At 39.6% G+C, this 17,923-nt stretch overlaps 3 protein-coding genes across 3 annotated transcripts in view; all 3 read right to left on the bottom strand.

Annotated features, from left to right (window-relative positions):
- The window catches only part of LOC133619319 (uncharacterized), a 455,654-nt gene that overhangs the window by 398,071 nt on the left and 39,660 nt on the right, over positions 1–17,923 (bottom strand). The gene's annotated exons all lie outside the window — the stretch shown is intronic.
- The window catches only part of LOC133619341 (uncharacterized), a 101,670-nt gene continuing 88,084 nt past the window's right edge, over positions 4,338–17,923 (bottom strand). Inside the window, exon 4 of the mRNA XM_061980317.2 lies at positions 4,338–4,793. The gene's annotated coding sequence lies outside the window, so the exon portion shown is untranslated. The remainder of the gene's footprint in view (positions 4,794–17,923) is intronic.
- On the bottom strand, positions 5,160–6,830 carry LOC133619336 (uncharacterized). The gene has a single exon (XM_061980313.2). The coding sequence runs from the start codon at positions 6,572–6,574 to the stop codon at positions 5,582–5,584; it is 993 nt and encodes a 330-aa protein (XP_061836297.1). The 5' UTR covers positions 6,575–6,830; the 3' UTR covers positions 5,160–5,581.

Raw genomic sequence — 17,923 nt, 5'->3', positions numbered from 1 at the left:
GGGAAAAAGTCTAGCCTGTTTACATTGTTCAACAAAGTCGGCTAATTTCTAATTTTAGGGCTTGGAATTCAAACAGCTTTCAAATGAGGGAACGCAACACACTCACCTTCATCTTCATCTTTCGTCTTTATCTCCGTTGGTGATTTGCTGGAAGTTGATTCTCTTTCATGTTCTCTTTTAGCGGACGTCGCCATCTTAGCATAGCAGTAGTCGTCCATCTTCTATCACGTCTTCAATCTTCACTTCACATAACACGCCATCGCTCCACACTCAAAGTCCGTTTGGTGGGCTTAAGAAAAGGCGAATAGTTGAGGTATTTGATGCTATTTTTGAATCTATAAGATAGTAAATGTGAAACTTCTCCGGAAAGCCACGTCGATTAGTCCGCCATCTTGGACTTTCGACGTGTTTGCGCATGCGCCAGAAGTTTGCCACTTCCGATGGACAACTGCACTTTAAAAAATAAAATACCTTTTAAAGAACTAGCGGCCCTTTTCATCTTTTCTTACATTTCTGGCTCATAATTGAAGTGCTCCTTATCGCGATAACATTTTTGATATCAAAATACTTTGGAGATAGAAATTCAACAAAAGTCGACAATGTTGTATTCTGTCTTTTAGTGGGTTCAAGCAAACGGCAAGTTGTTTCCATACTTGCCAACCTTGAGACCTCCGATTTCGGGAGGTGGGGTGGGCGTGGTCGGGGGTGGGGCGGGGCGTGGTTAGGGCGGGGGCGTGGTTAGGGGCGTGGTTAAGAGGGGAGGAGTATATTTACAGCTAACATTCACCAAGTCAAGTATTTCATATATATATATATATATATATATATATATATATATATATATATATATATATATATAAGAAATATTTGACTTTCAGTGAATTCTAGCTATGTATATATATATATATATATATACATATATATATATATATATATATATATATATATATATATATATATATATATATATAGTAAAAGAATAAAAGAAATGAGTTTCCTCCGCCGGGTGGCAGGGCTCTCCCTTAGAGATAGGGTGAGAAGCTCTGTCATCCGCGGGGAGCTCAAAGTAAAGCCGCAGCTCCTCCACATCGAGAGGAGCCAGATGAGGTGGTTCGGGCATCTGGTCAGGATGCCACCCAATCGCCTCCCTCGGGAGGTGTTTAGGGCACGTCCGACCGGTAGGAGGCCACGGGGAAGACCCAGGACACGTTGGGAAGACTATGTCTCCCGGCTGGCCTGGGAACGCCTCGGGATCCCCCGGGAGGAGCTGGACGAAGTGGCTGGGAAGAGGGAAGTCTGGGCTTCCCTGCTTAGGCTGCTGCCCCCGCGACCCGACCTCGGATAAGCGGAAGAAGATGGATGGATGGATGTATATATAAATAAAAGAAATACTTGAATTTCAGTGTTCATTTATTTACACATATACACACACATAACACTCATCTACTCATTGTTGAGTTAAGAGTTGAATTGTCCATCCTTGTTCTATTCTCTGTCACTATTTTTCTAACAATGCTGAACACCCTCTCTGATGATGCATTGATGTGTGGCACGCACAAAAGTGCTTTCATCAAATGCATTAGAGTCTGGAATCTTCCATCTCTTCTAGCATGGCCCAAAACCGGTCAATCTTTGCTTCCTGAGTAAGATCTTCAGTGCCAAGCACTTGGTAGTCCACTACTTCTTCCCGGAGGCTATCCAGGTCCAATCGCAGCTGCGGCTTGGAACTTACAAGCTCTTATGAGAGTAGCGTATGTGTGTGTGTGTGGCCCTTTAATAGGTGAGCATGTGAGGTGAGTGACGTCAGTGAGTGTGTGGGCGAGAGAAGAGAGGGAGCGGTAGCGTGAGTGCGGGCGGGACTAGTTTGTTTTGTGTTGGATTGGCTGTGTGCAAGCAATCAATAAAGCAAGATTTGCAACTAATCGCAGGACTCAGGCAGGAAAGGTGCAACAAAGCGTATTTCTTCATCTTACTCGTCGTCGTCGTCGTCGCCATGGCTGTATTTTCCTCGTTCTGCTGCTTCGTCTCCTTGTTGTGTGCGCAGTTGTGCACTGCACTCTCTAAAAGCCGTATATGTTATTGATGTTATAGATGGCAGTATTGTCCTGTTTAAGAGTGTCACAACATTGCTGTTTACGGCAGACGAACTGCTTTACGGTAGACAAAAACATGACTGCTGTTGTTGTGTGTTGTTGCCGCGCTGGGAGGACGTTAATGAAACTGCCTAACAATAAACCCACATAAGAAACCAAGAACTCGCCCTCGATCATTCTACAGTTATAATGTGTTTGGGCAGGCACACTGTTTATATCGTGGGAAAACGGACTCAGGGCCGCATGGAGCTGGAGGGGGCGTGGCCTCCAGCTCCGCCTGAATTTCGGGAGATTTTCGGGAGAAAATTTGTCCTGGGAGGTTTTCGGGAGAGGCGCTGAATTTCGGGAGTCTCCCGGAAAATCCGGCAGGGTTGGCAAGTATGGTTGTTTGACAAAGTAAGTCTTGTGAAAGTGTGAAACTCACTCTACCCCAGTATACATTTTCAACATTATAGCATTTCAGCCTTTTGAAAATACAAAAACGTTTTTTCCTCTTGACTTTTATCAGTAATATCCAGAGGTGTGGACTCGAGTCACTCGACTTGGAGTCGAGTCAGACTCGAGTCATAAATTTGATTGACTTTAGACTCGACTTGACAAAATCTAAAGAGACTTGCAACTCGACTTAGACTTTGAAGGCCTACTGAAACCCACTACTACCGACCACGCAGTCTGATAGTTTATATATCAATGATGAAATCTTAACATTGCAACACATGCCAATACGGCCGTGTTAGCTTACTAAAGTGCAATTTTAAATTCGCACGAAATATCCTGCTGAAAACATCTCGGTATGATGACGTCAGCGCGTGACGTCACGGATTGTGGAGGACATTTTGGGACAGCATGGTGGCCAGCTATTAAGTCGTCTGTTTTCATCACAAAATTCCACAGTATTCTGGACATCTGTGTTGGTGAATCTTTTGCAATTTGTTCAATGAACAATGGAGACAGCAAAGAAGAAAGCTGTAGGTGGGAAGCGGTGTATTGTGGGCGGCTGCAGCAACACAAACACGGCCGGTGTTTCATTGTTTACATTCCCGGAAGATGACAGTCAAGCTTTACCATTGGCCTGTGGAGAACTGGGACAACAGAGACTCTTACCAGGAGGACTTTGAGTTGGATGCGCAGACACGGTACCGTGAGTACGCATGCAGCTGCGGCTTCCAAATATTTGATCGCTTGCCCGTACGTGCTTGCCGCTATGTGCATATCACGTACCTAACTTTGGGGAAATATATGTGCTGTATGAACTTTGGGGAGGTGAACGGTACTTTGGGCTGTGGGATTGAGTGTGTTGTGCAGGTGTTTGAGTTGTATTGGCGGGTTGTATGGACGGGGGGGGTGAGGTGTTTGTTATGCGGGATTAATTTGTGGCATATTAAATATAAGCCTGGTTGTGTTGTGGCTAATTGAGTGTATATATGTCTTGTGTTTATTTACTGTTTTAGTCATTCCCAGCTGAATATCAGGTCCCACCCGCCTCTCACAGCATCTTCCCTATCGGAATCGCTCCCACTGCCCTCTAGTCCTTCACTCTCACTTTCCTCATCCACAAATCTTTCATCCTCGCTCAAATTAATGGGGAAATCGTCACTTTCTCGGTCTGAATCGCTCTCGCTGCTGGTGGCCATGATTGTAAACAATGTGCAGATGTGAGGAGCTCCACAACCTGTGACGTCACGCTACTTCCGGTACAGGCAAGGCTTTTTGATCAGCGACCAAAAGTTGCGAACTTTATCGTCAATGTTCTCTACTAAATCCTTTCAGCAAAAATATGGCAATATCGCGAAATGATCAAGTATGACACATAGAATGGACCTGCTATCCCCGTTTAAATAAGAAAATCGCATTTCAGTAGGCCTTTAAATCTGGGCAGCCAAGGTGCACCCGGATACACCGGCATCATCATCTTACCCTCATTAAAAACAGTGCTCTCACAATATGGATCCTGCTGGTAACGCCAGAAATGTGATGGACCGGAGTGGTGGAATATTAAAATCTCGTAAAATTTTGTTTAAAACAAATGTACTGGACACATTTTTATAACTTATAACAAAATGTGTTTATACGGTAACCTGCTCACATGAGTCAGATTACAGCAGGGGTGTCAAACTCATTTTAGCTCAGGGGCCGCATGGAGGAAAATCTATTTCCACGTGGGCGGGACGGGTAAAATCATGGCATGAAAACTTAAAAATACGACTATGACAACTTCAGATTGTTTTCTTAATTTTACTTCGAAACAAAATAGAACAAGCACATTCTGAAAATGTACATATCATGAATAATGTTCTTGACAAAACACTTCAAGTTAGTGGAAAATTCTGAGGAAAAATAAGGTGCAGTTACAAAAATACTTTGAAGAACACAATGAACTATGACTTACTCTCAGTGTTTCTACAAAACAAGTAAGCTTTAAATCACAGCCCATCTAGGATGGAAGAAAATACAAAATAAAGCATGGGGAAAAAAAACATGTATCAACTACAAATAAAAAGTTAAAAGACTGACAGTATTGCAGTAAATCACACACTGTTCACTTTCTTTACATTTGCACAGAAGACAATCATTTTCACAGAACTATATCAGTGTGCAGTGTCTCATGCTGCATTTTAAGTGGGGTTACTGATTGCTTATTTTACTCCTGTTTTACGTTGGGTGGAGGGGGAGGAGTCACAGCCCCGCTTTACCGTGTACCTCTTGCTTGGTATACTTGCTCGCCCCGGTATAAACTATTTGCTTGCCTAACAGAATTGCTATTGCGACATCCAGTGGACATAATTAGAACAGCAGTTTGTTTAATTTAAAAATGCAGCTGAATTTTACACTTCGCAAACTCATCTCGCGGGCCGGATTGAACCTGTTATGCCCGAATGTCGAGGGAGGTGGGGGTTGGGTTGTGGGTGTTGCGGGTTAATTGTTCAAATGTCTCTGATTTGCACATCAATCAGTCTGAGAAGTAAAAGTTGGCAGTTTGTTATGCAAGCAGTTACCCAGCATCACTTATGCGTCAACGTCAGTTTTGATACATCTCAACTTTGCAGTGAAAAAGGGTGTAGTGCAGGTTTTTGAGCGTGCACAAACTTGGCACATGAGGCCCCAGGTCCCTGGACTGAAGAATGAGTAACCAAGCACTTGAAGCATCATCTATCTTACTGTTCAGGAAGGTTTCAGATACAGAGAAGACATGGGGTCATGAGTAGATAAGATTATGTCTCTAAATATCCAAAAATCTCAGATATTTGTGAAAGAAGCAGTGAGGAGGTCCTGGGTAGGGTGGATGTCGCCACATATGAGCAACATACCACAAACTAAACAGCTAATTGGTAATTTTCCCTTGTGTGTTCTTATGTGTTTTACTACGTTTGCATTATGTGGGAACCTTTTACAGCACACTGAACAACTAAATGTTTTTTTTTCCAGCGTGTGTTCTCGTGTGTCGACACGTAGAGCTGTTTTGAGGAAAGTTTTTAACACAAACTGAATTAAATGGTACTTAGTCCAGTGTGTGTTCGCATGTGCTCAGTCAAATTCCTCTTAACAGAAAAGCTTTTGCCACAAATTAAACAATTAAATGGCTTTTCTCCCGTGTGCTTTCTCATGTGTTCAGTCAAACTCCTCTTAATAGAATAGCTTTTGCCACAAACTGAACAATTCAATGGTTTTTCTCCTGTGTGTGTTGTCATGTGTTCAGTCAAATTCCTCTTAACAGAATAGTTTCGACCACAAATCGAACAGTTAAATGGTTTTTCACCTGTGTGTGTTCTCATGTGTTGAGTCAAATGGCTACTTCGAGAAAAGTTTTTGCCACAAACTGAACAGTTAAAAGGTTTTTCTCCTGTGTGTGTTCTCATGTGTTGAGTCAAACTACTATTACCAAAAAAGCTTTTGCCACAAACTGAACAACTAAATGTCTTTTCTCCTGTGTGTTTTCTCATGTGTTCAGTCAAATTCCTCTTAACAGAAAGGCTTTTTCCACAAATTAAACAATTAAATGGTTTTTCTCCTGTGTGCGTTCTCATGTGTTCAGTGAAACTCCTCTTAATAGAATAGCTTTTGCCACAAACTGAACAATTAAATGTTTTTTTCCCTGTGTGTGTTGTCATGTGTTCAGTCAAATTCCTCTTAACAGAATAGTTTTGACCACAAATTGAACAGTTAAATGGTTTTTCACCAGTGTGTGTTCTCATGTGTTGAGTCAAAAGGCTATTTCGAGAAAAACTTTTGCCACAAACTGAACAGTTAAAAGGTTTTTCTCCTGTGTGTGTTCTCATGTGTTGAGTCAAACTTCTCTTAACAGAAAAGCTTTTGCCACAAACTGAACACTTACATGTTTTTTCACCTGTGTGTGTTTTCATGTGTTGACTCAAGAGACTCCTTTTAGTAAAACTTTCAGCACAAACTGAGCAGCTCAAACATGTTTTACTTCTCTTCTTTGAAGAGCATTCAGAGTGTTTGTTGTCAGTGTGAGTCCTCATATCACCTTCACAGTCTTTATCGCTGCTCAAAGGTTCTTCAACCTCGTCTTCAGTCTCACTATCTGATAGTGGAGCTAAGAAGTTGTCTGGTTGTGGTTTCTCTTCATCATCTTCAGTCTTCACAGAGAGAATATTCAGTGGAAACTTGGTGTAATCAGCTTCCTCTCGTCCTAGAAGACACTCTCCCTCCTGAGTGATGCAGAGTTCCTCCGCTTCCTTTTTAATGCAGGGTGGTTGTGGAGTCTCCTGCTTCAAAGTGGAGCTCCCCCCTAACTGAGGGGAAACTTCTTCTGGATTACCGATCAGCTGCTGGACGTCTGCAAGACACAAACAACAAAAACACATTTTCTTCTTTGTACTGTATGTGTGTGTAGTAGGGTTGTACAGTATACTGCTACTAATAAAGTATTGTGGTACTAATTAATTGAAATCGGTACTATACCACCTTTGAAAAGTACCGGTACCGTTCTTTCATCTGAATGCCGCTGTGCGGCGGTGACTACAGAGCCGAGGCGCATGATGTGGAGTGTGTCAAAACGCACACACAAAGTGCATACAAGCAATAACATGGTGGAGAGGAAGAAAGGCAACAAAGGACAATTCTACTGGTTAATAAAGAGGGTGCGTGAAGTGCAATATAGAGGTATTTGGGCTTCTAAACTAACAATAAAGTTGACACTTTAAACAGGAATCCGCCGCTCTGTAAGGGTTGCTTTACACCTTTCCTGTTTGTCGGCTCCCAGACCGTGGTCGAGGGGGGAGACGTTCCCTCCAGGGCCCATGTTTTGTCGGGGATAACACTGGGTCCATAAAGCTCCGCTCTTTGGTCGGAAAGGATGAGGCCGTTGATTAGTTACAACTTGCTCACTTTATTTATTATTTCCACAGGGCACAGCCGGACATCCACCATGCTATTAACACTCCTGATCATGCTACCACTACCTCTCCTTACTTGCCCACTCACTTACTCGCGTCACTCACCCCACATACTTCCACTCTTAAAGGAGCACACACACATACACTACTCTCACAACAGCTGCTTTAAAACACGCCTTGCCAAATGTGGTGATTAGTATTACCACCTTTGCTTCAGACTTAGGTCAACATTTAAATAATAAGCATTCAGATCTGCACAAGGAGTTGAAATAGTGACAGGTATAATGTAGTTGTTACACCTGTCCTGCTGCTCTCTCTTTACTCGCCCGCTCACTCACTGACGTCACTCAGACAACACGTTGACATTCTCACAAACACACATACTACTCTCATAAGTTAACCAGCTCCCCTGCTGTGCACATGTAGATACGTAGACGCGCACACAGCTGCTTGGCTTGATGCCAAATATTAGTGCAGTTAAAACTGCCCAATTAGCAGTCAACTAATGCAAGTGAATTGACTACATTTTGTAACACATTTCTACAATTTGTGTTTTGTCTTTAATAAATGTGTTTTACCTGCTACATGGCTTATCTGTGTACATTTATCCATAGTTTTGTTTTTAGTAATTAATTAATAATTGTATTTTTCTTCAAGCACAGACCAGGAGTGGCAACCATAAATCATGAATCATTTAATATGTCAGTAAAACTTTATGTTCTAATCTACCGTATTTTCCGCACTATAAGGCGCACCTAAAAACCACAAATTTTCTCAAAAGCTAACAGTGCGCCTTATAACCCGGTGCGCTTTATTACGATTAATTTTCATAAAGTTTCGATCTCGCAACTTCGGTAAACAGCCGCCATCTTTTTTCCCGGTAGAACAGGAAGCGCTTCTTCTTCTACGCAAGCAACCGCCAAGGAAAGCACCCGCCCCCATAGAACAGGAAGCGCTTCACCCGCCCCCATAGAACAGGAAGCGCTTCACCCGCCCCCGGAAGAAGAAGAAAAAACGCGCGGATATCACCGTACGTTTCATTTCCTGTTTACATCTGTAAAGACCACAAAATGGCTCCTACTAAGCGATCCGGTTCATAAAAAGACGCAATCTCTCCATCCGCACACGGATTACTACCGTATTTCACAGCAACTGAACCGCACTGTGGAACGGGAGCACGTACGGTGAATATTCGCACCACAGGGAATGAGAAGTCATCCTTCACTGTGGTTCTAGCTTGCCATGCTAACTTCCACTCATGGTGATATTCAAAAGGAAGACCTTGCCAAAAGAGACCTTTCCAGCCGGCGTCATCATAAAAGCTAACTCGAAGGGATGGATGGATGAAGAAAAGATGAGCGAGTGGTTAAGGGAAGTTTACGCGAAGAGGCCGGGTGGCTTTTTTCACACAGCTCCGAAGGCGAACACACCTTCACTAAGACGGGCAGACAGCCTCGGACGACATACGCCAACATTTGCCAGTGGATCGTAAATGCTTGGGCAGATATTTCGGTCACAACTGTGGTCCGAGCTTTCCGGAAGGCAGGATTCACAGAACAACAGCGACACTGACTCCCGATGACTTCTACGAGACGGAACCGGCCATTTTGGATACCACGCTTGCGCAACTTTTCAATTCGGACACCGAAGACGAAGAATTCGAAGGATTTACGAATGAAGAATAACTTCAGAAGGTGAGCGCTATGTTTATTTTGTGTGTTGTGACATTAACGTTCGAGCAACATTATGTTACTATTGCTCTACACCATTTTGAATTTTACTATGTTTGTGATTGCACATTTGCGTACATTTTGGGACAGAGTTGTTAGAACGCTGGTTTTCAATATATTATTAAAGTTTGACTGAACTATCTGACTGTTTTTTTGACATTCACTTTAGCGCAGCGTTTTTTTGACATTCACTTTAGCGCAGCGTAGGCGCGGCTTATAGTCCGGGGCGGCTTATTGGTGGACAAAATTATGAAATATGTAATTCATAGAAGGTGCGGCTAATAATCCGGTGCGCCTTATAGTGCGGAAAATACGGTAATCCTTGATTATAGCAGGCTATATTTAATATGGAAAATAGAAAATTGTTATTTGAGTGCAACAAGAGAAGCCCAATGTGTTTAATGTCTTTTAATTTATATTTTAACCTTGTAAAATTGTTCTTTGACTGTGAGTGTTTCATGTAGTGTAAGATTTTCTGTTAAAAAAAGCTAATATTGACATTTGTCGTAGTTCCCTTTCTTTGGAAAAGTATCTATACATTTAGTACCGGTACTAAATTATTGGTATGGTGACAACCCTAGTGTGTAGTGTTTCATGGCCATTCATTTAGTGCCTTGCCAGAATGATGGATCAAAGTTTACATGACTTGTTATACACTCTGAAAAGTTCAGCAAGAATCACAGAAATTTGCTTCGACAATATTGAAATACATCGCAAAACTAAAAAAGATATCTATCTCATAGAAGTCTGTAGTTAAGAAGTAGAGGACTTTTTTGGATATTAAATGCAATATTTTTGATCCACTTTCTGTAAATTTGCAATGATCATTTTATTTACTTTGTTTTTGACACAATTTGTCCAATAAATTATAACTGGCATCTAGTGTACATATTTACAACATTTATTTTAAGCTCTTTAAATTTACATTTTTCAGTGACTTTGTAAAAATGGCAGTAAAACTCCATGTCACAATATTAAAATAGACTATTGTATCGTGACTCAAGTACCGTGATACATAGTTTATCATGAAGTCCTTGCCAATACCTCGTCTAGGGCTGGACAATTATGGCAAAACATAATAATCACAATTATTTTAATTTATTTTGGAATCACGATAAATAACACAATTACTTATTCATTTGAAAACGTAAAAACAGTACCACCAAAACTCAATTTTAAATATAATCTAAAAGAACAACCAGATATACATTAGTAAAAAATGAATACCGTATTTTCCGCACTATAAGGCGCACCTAAAAACCACAAATTTTCTCAAAAGCTGACAGTGCGCCTTATAACCCGGTGCGCTTTATATATGGATTAATATTAAGATTCATTTTCATAAAGTTTCGGTCTCGCAACTACGGTAAACAGCCGCCATCTTTTTTCCCGGTAGAACAGGAAGCGCTTCTTCTTCTACGCAAGCAACCGCCAAGGTAAGCACCCGCCCCCATAGAACAGGAAGCGCTTCTTCTTCTACTGTAAAAAACCACCCGCCCGCGTAGAAGAAGAAAAAGCGCGCGGATATCACCGTACGTTTCATTTCCTTTGTGTGTTTACATCTGTAAAGACCACAAAATGGCTCCTACTAAGCGACCGGGATCCGGTTCATGAAAAGACGCAATCTCTCCATCTGCACACGGATTACTATTTCACAGCAACTGATATTCCTGTGAACCGCACTGTGGATACAACGGGAGCACGTACGGTGAATATTCGCACCACAGGGAATGAGAAGTCATCCTTCACTGTGGTTCTAGCTTGCCATGCTAATGGCCAGAAACTTCCACCCATGGTGATATTCAAAAGGAAGACCTTGCCAAAAGAGACCTTTCCAGCCGGCGTCATCATAAAAGCTAACTCGAAGGGATGGATGAAGAAAAGATGAGCGAGTGGTTAAGGTAAGTTTAAGTTTACGCGAAGAGGCCGGGTGGCTTTTTTCACGCAGCTCTGTTCATGTTGATATACGTATGTTTGTGATTGCACATTTGCGTACATTTTGGGAGTGAACGGAGTTGTTAGAACGCTGGTTTTTAATATATTATTAAAGTTTGACTGACCTATCTGACTGTTTTTTTGACATTCCTTTAGCGCAGTTAGATGCGGCTTACAACACGGGGCGGCTTATAGGTGGACAAAGTTTTGAAATATGCCGTTCATTGAAGGCGCGGCTTATAACCCAGGGCGCCTTATGGTGCGGAAAATACGGTAACATGTAAACTAACAATCATAGTAACAATGAATTAAAATGATTGTTGGAATATCTTTTGTCTTTATTCCAGCCCTTGATTAGCAGTCTATTTTCTCTCTTTGTAGCGTTTGATGGACGCTACGTCACTACATGGGTCGAAAAATAGCTAAGCTGCAGGAATCCCTACGGGTTCAAAAAGGAGCGAGGCTAACGCCACGCTACTGGGAACTGAAATATCCAAAAGCATTCAGCAACTTTTTATAGACATGCTGTAAGTATATATGTACTGTAATAACAGGCACATTCATAATAACATGTAATATCTACGTATTTTCATCATTTTAAGCAAAAGGTGGCAGCATTATTTTCACAGACGCATCACAACGTTCGCTATTTCCTTCAACAACACCAACAACTATTACTAATAAAGGCAGACTTCATGAGTGCCATCAAAGAATACTTTGGGACAAATTATGATCCAGAACCTTATATTTTTGAGCCTGAATTTAAAGGGGAACATTATCACCAGACCTATGTAAGCGTCAATATATACCTTGATGTTGCAGAAAAAAGACCATATATTTTTTTAACCGATTTCCGAACTCTAAATGGGTGAATTTTGGCGAATTAAACGCCTTTCTATTATTCGCTCTCGGAGCGATGACATCACAACGTGACGTCACATCGGGAAGCAATCCACCATTTTCTCACTTTCGTCGGTGTGTTGTCGGAGGGTGTAACAACACGAACAGGGACGGATTCAAGTTGCACCAGTGGCCCAAAGATGCGAAAGTGGCAAGAAATTGGACGAAATTTGTTCAAAATACGAGGCTGTGGGGAAAGCCGATGAAATGGTCAGTCGTTTGTTCCGCACACTTTACCGACGAAAGCTATGCTACGACAGAGATGGCAAGAACGTGTGGATATCCTGCGACACTCAAAGCAGATGCTGACATCAACTCCAAAACTGGACGGATCAGCTTTCAGGAAAAGAGAGCGGATGAGGGTATGTCTACAGAATATATTAATTGATGAAAACTTTATTCATTACTCGCGGTTTTACGTAAATTATTATACATAAACTGTGTTTACCAGTAATTTAGCTTAAAAACATTTATTTTTTTCAATCATTCGAGTACATTCGGGTAGTCTTGTGTAATGCAGTATTTTGTGTCTATTTAGGTATGGTTAACCTGAGTGCTGAAATCGTGGAAAAATATATGTTCTTAGCGCGCCTGAAATGGGCTGTCTGCACTCTCAAAGTGCATGTTGTTGCCAAATGTATTTCATATGCTGTAAACCTAGTTCATAGTTGTTAGTTTCCTATAATGCCAAACAAACACATACCTATCGTTGGTTAGAAGGCGATCGCCGAATTCGTCCTCGCTTTCTCCCGTGTCGCTGGCTGTCGTGTCGTTTTCGTCGGTTTCGCTTGCATACGGTTCAAACCGATATGGCTCAATAGCTTCAGTTTCTTCTTTAATTTCGTTTTCGCTACCTGCCTCCACACTACAACCATCCCTTTCAATACATGCGTAATCTGTTGAATCGCTTAAGCCGCTGAAATCCGAGTCTGAATCCGAGATAATGTCGCTATAGCTTGCTGTTCTATCCGCCATGTTTGTTTGTATCGGCATCACTATGTGACGTCACAGGAAAATGGACGGGTGTATATAACGATGGTTAAAATCAGGCACTTTGAAGCTTTTTTAGGGATATTGCGTGATGGGTAAAATTTTGAAAAAAACTTCGAAAAATAAAATAAGCCACTGGGAACTGATTTTTAATGGTTTTAACCCTTCTGAAATTGTGATAATGTTCCCCTTTAAGGAGGATGAGCTACAAGTTTTAAAATCTGAGTGATAAGCAGATCAAGCAATTAGCACTATTGCTAAGTGCTAAACAAAAATTCAAAGTATGAACTCAACTCATTTCTGTAGAAACTGCTCAAATGCTGAAACTGAACTGAAATGCTGATGGAATAGGGCTGGGCAATATGGCAAAAAAATGATCAAGATTATTTTTTGCATACAATCCGGTTATCGATTAATATCACTTTTTTTGTTTGATTAAAGGCAGATTGTCCCGTGCAAGATAATAGCGAGTGCAGTTGCATCCCTACTATTTACTAGCACAGTATCTTGTAACAGACATTTCCGCCATGTTTGATGGAGGTAATATATGCTCACAGCTGACAACTGTCATTTTGTTCATATCTATAATTGTGTTTACTAGAGGTGTAACGGTACAGGTAACCCACGCTTCGGTCCGTACCTGCTTTTAGGACCACAGTTTTGCTTCTTTTCTGTACATTTTGTGGGGGTAAAGAGAACAACCTTTTTTCTTTTTTTTTTTGCTTGTCATCACAAACATTCTGCATGAAACAAAGTATCAGTGCTGTACTGAATACTGTAGGATTTTTATTTCAAGTTAACATTTACTAAACAATATTTTCAAATAATGGATGATGGTTGAATGAATAACACCTGCACCTGCCTGTGAATGCTTTTTGTCTTGTATAGAGAGAGAGTGAGGTAGGGTGCCATTACTTCTGTTGACCTTTTTCCATCATAGTCTGGTCCATGTAGTTCTGCAAATCCATCTGCATGTAATGTATTGTTTTTTTACTCAAAGGGAAAATAAATCACCCTCAAAACTGCAGTAATGACTTCATGTACCAACCTTGGACCCGGCGTGTCAGACAGAGCCCTGCTTTCTACTCTCTATGACTAATTTGTTTCTACAAGTGCCTTGCCAGAATGATGGATCAATGTTTACATGACTTGTCAGACTCAGAAAAGTTCAGCTAGAATCACAGAAAGTAGAAAACATCTGCTTCGATAGACATTAGGATACTACAAACTAACAGTGGTGGAAAAGTCAATATTGAAATACATCGCAAAACTAAAAAAGATAATATCTATCTCAAAGAAGTCTGTCATTAAGAAGTAGAGGACTTTTTAAAAATATTAAATGCAAGTAATTGTATCCACTCTCTTTACAATTTCAATGATCATTGGAATTACTTTTTTTTGGACACAGTTTGTCCAAAAAAATATAACTGTCATCTAGTGTACTTACCGTATTTCCTTGAATTAGCGCCGGGGCGGTAATTAATTTAAAACCTCTTCTCACTCCGGCGCTTGCCAAAGGCATGCGGTAAATTTAGGCATGCCTTTATAAATTTGAGTGTGATGTAACTCGCTTAATGTCGCAATAAAATTTAAAGCACACTGAATCATCCCGGGAGTTCTTTTTGTTTGGGTCTGAAAAGGCAATTAAAATAACATTATTACCACTTGTTAGCAGGTTTTCTTAGCTCATGATTTGTTTCTGAAATGTTACTCGTACAACTGCATCAAAATGACTCATATTTGACACACGCAGCTATATTAATAAAACATTTTTTCAAAATAAAGCGCTTTGAAAGACGCAACTCCAACAACAAAAAGTCAGCTCTCCACCACTACAAACTAAAACAATATTAATAATAAGAATTGCAATTACCTTAAATCCTACTGAATAGCTCTTTATCTTCTTCCCTTTATGCGATTTTAAATTATTGAAATCAGCCTCCTCCATTTTGAAAATGATGAAAGGTGAAGTGTCACTCGTGACGTGACGAGTTTGACGCGGCGGTAATTCTAGGTATATGCTAATTATTTTGCGAAACGAGTTTGACCCGGCGAAAATTCTAGACATGCGCATACTATATACCCGGCGGCAATTCAAGGAAATACGGTATATACCTTTATTTTAAGTACTTTTTTTTTTTAATTTACAATGACTTTGTAAAAATCACAGTAAAACTCCATGTCACAATATTGCAATAGACTATTGTATCGTGACTCAAGTACCGTGATACATAGTTTATCGTGAAGTCCTTGCCAATACCTCGTCTAGGGCTGGACAATTATGGCAAAACATAATAATCACAATTATTTTGAGTGATTTTGGAATCACGATAAATAACACCATTAATTATTGATTTGAAAACGTAAAAACAGTACCACCAAAACTAAATTTAAAATATAATTTAAAAGAACAACCAAATATACATTAGTAACAAATAAATAACACGGAAAATAACAATCATAGTAACAATAAATTAAAATGACTACAGCAATATGAAAAACAAATCATATTCATGTTTCTGTTTACATTTTTCTGAATTCCATTTCTTACCTTTCACACTTATTTTACCACAATATATTGTTTGCTTTTTGTGTCATAAATACCATTTTCTAAAATCAATCAACCAATCAACAAAAGCCATGGTAACTTCCAGTTGGAGATTTTATTTTATTTTATTTTTTATTTTTTAAAAAGGATTAAAGTACCGCAGCAGGGAGACAACTGGAGTCTATGCACTGTTTGAAGAACGTTGTTTTTAATGAAGTTTTGCTTTGCTTCGTTTTAATTTATATTTTTAACTGAGTCAAAGTGGTGTTAAAACATAAGGGACAAAATGTTAAGAAAAAAACATGTTTAATTAGCTAAACTATAAAAAAAAAAAAATTGTGTGTGTGTATGTATGTATATGTATATGTATATGTTTTGAGAAAACTTGAGGCTGTAAAATGAAGAAAGCCTCTCAAGTTGCGACTGGTTTCCTGTTTGTACATTGATCTTACATCGTGATGCCGTTCACAACAACACAAGAAGTGTTTTGTGGTGTATGGATTATATATATATATATATATATATATATATATATATATATATATATATATACATATATATATACATATACATATATATACATATATATACATATATATATATATATACACATATATATATATACATACATATATATATATATATACATACATATATATATATACATATATACATACATATATATATACATATATATTTACATATATAACACACTGTGTGTATTTAGCCTCCAGACTAAGCACATTTCATATATATATATATATATATATATATATATATATATATGTATGTATGTATGTATGTATAGTATGTATATATATATATATATATATATATATATATATATATATATATATATATATATATATGTATGTATGTGTGGGGGGAAAAAATCACAAGACTATTTCATCTCTACAGGCCTGTTTCATGAGGGGGGGTACCCTCAATCGTCAGGAGATTTTAATGGGAGCATTCGCATACCATGGTTTATATAGGGCACAGAGTGGGTGGGTACAGGCTGGCCTAGGGGCGTGGTGATTGGCTCATGTGTTACCTAGGAGGTGGCCTGTAGAGATGAAATAGTCTTGTGATTTTTTTTCCCCACACATACATATATTGCGCTCTACTACGGTATCGAGCACTATTTTTTGGATAACCTTATTAAGACATATATATATATATATATATATATATATATATATATATATATATATATATATATATATATATATATATGAAATACTTGCCCGATTGTAGCTGAGATAGGCTCCAGCGACCCCCGCGACCCAGAAGGGAATAAGCGGTAGAAAATGGATGGATGGATACTTGACTTGGTGAATTCTAGCTGTAAATATACTCCTCCCCTCTTAACAACACCCCCGCCCCACCCCCCGAAATCGGAGGTCTCAAGGTTGGCAAGTATGATTCTAGTAAACATTGTCTTTTCCCAATCATACGCTCACTCATCCCTTTAACCGTTACAGGCTCAAGAATTTGCATGCAAGTTCCGCGGGCCGTTCATCTTTTTTTTACGATAACATGTTTATGATCGTGACATGTCTTAATTGAAATTGAGACTAAAATGGGATTAGTTGTCCAGCCCTAACTCAGCCCTACTAAGAACTAGGAAATACAATTCAAAAATGCTCAAAATCAAATCCTGGCACAACAACATTATTTTAATTTTTCACTAGCTGCTACAGTGTTTACAAGATGGAGGATGACTTAGAGATAGTGGCTGTTATGTCCACTCTAACATCCATCCAATAACTTGATGGACTCCATCAATAACTTAGCTTAGTAATGCGAGCTAAATATTTCATTAGTAGGAAGCGCTTGTTTTGCTCTTCCACTTTCTTCATTTGACTTTTGCATTCTTTCATCTCCTCTGATGTGAACTCCACTGCCTTCTTCAAGCTAACAATCATGGCGGCTCTTTCTTTACATTCTTCAACAAGGTCGGCTCATTTACACTTTAAGGGCTTGAAATTCAAATAGCTTTCAAATGACAAAACTTCAAGTCACTCACCTTCATCTTTCGTCTTTATCTCCGTTGGTGATTTGCTGGAAGTTGATTCTCTTTCATGTTCTCTTTTAGCGGACGTCGCCATCTTAGCATAGCAGTAGTCGTCCATCTTCTATCACGTCTTCAATCTTCACTTCAGATATCGCTCCAAACTCAATGCACGTTTCGTGGCTTTGGAAAATACCAATTGAGATATTTGTTGCTATATTTGCTGTGAATCACATGACTTTAAGATCGTGAATCCGAACATTGTTCGAACAACCATAGCATGCGGTCTTCGTCTTTTTGTTTAGCTGAAAGTATATTTGCGCATGCGCCAGAAGTCAGCAACTTCCGTCTCCTAC

The sequence above is a fragment of the Nerophis lumbriciformis genome, linkage group LG20, assembly GCF_033978685.3.
Source record: "Nerophis lumbriciformis linkage group LG20, RoL_Nlum_v2.1, whole genome shotgun sequence".
In the NCBI taxonomy this organism is placed as follows: Eukaryota; Metazoa; Chordata; class Actinopteri; order Syngnathiformes; family Syngnathidae; genus Nerophis; species Nerophis lumbriciformis.
This window is presented reverse-complemented; position numbering and strand designations above follow the sequence as displayed.

Excerpts from the sequence above, each read along its gene's own strand:
- LOC133619336 (XM_061980313.2), bottom strand. The coding sequence starts at position 6,574 with ATGAGGACTCACACTGACAACAAACACTCTGAATGCTCTTCAAAGAAG.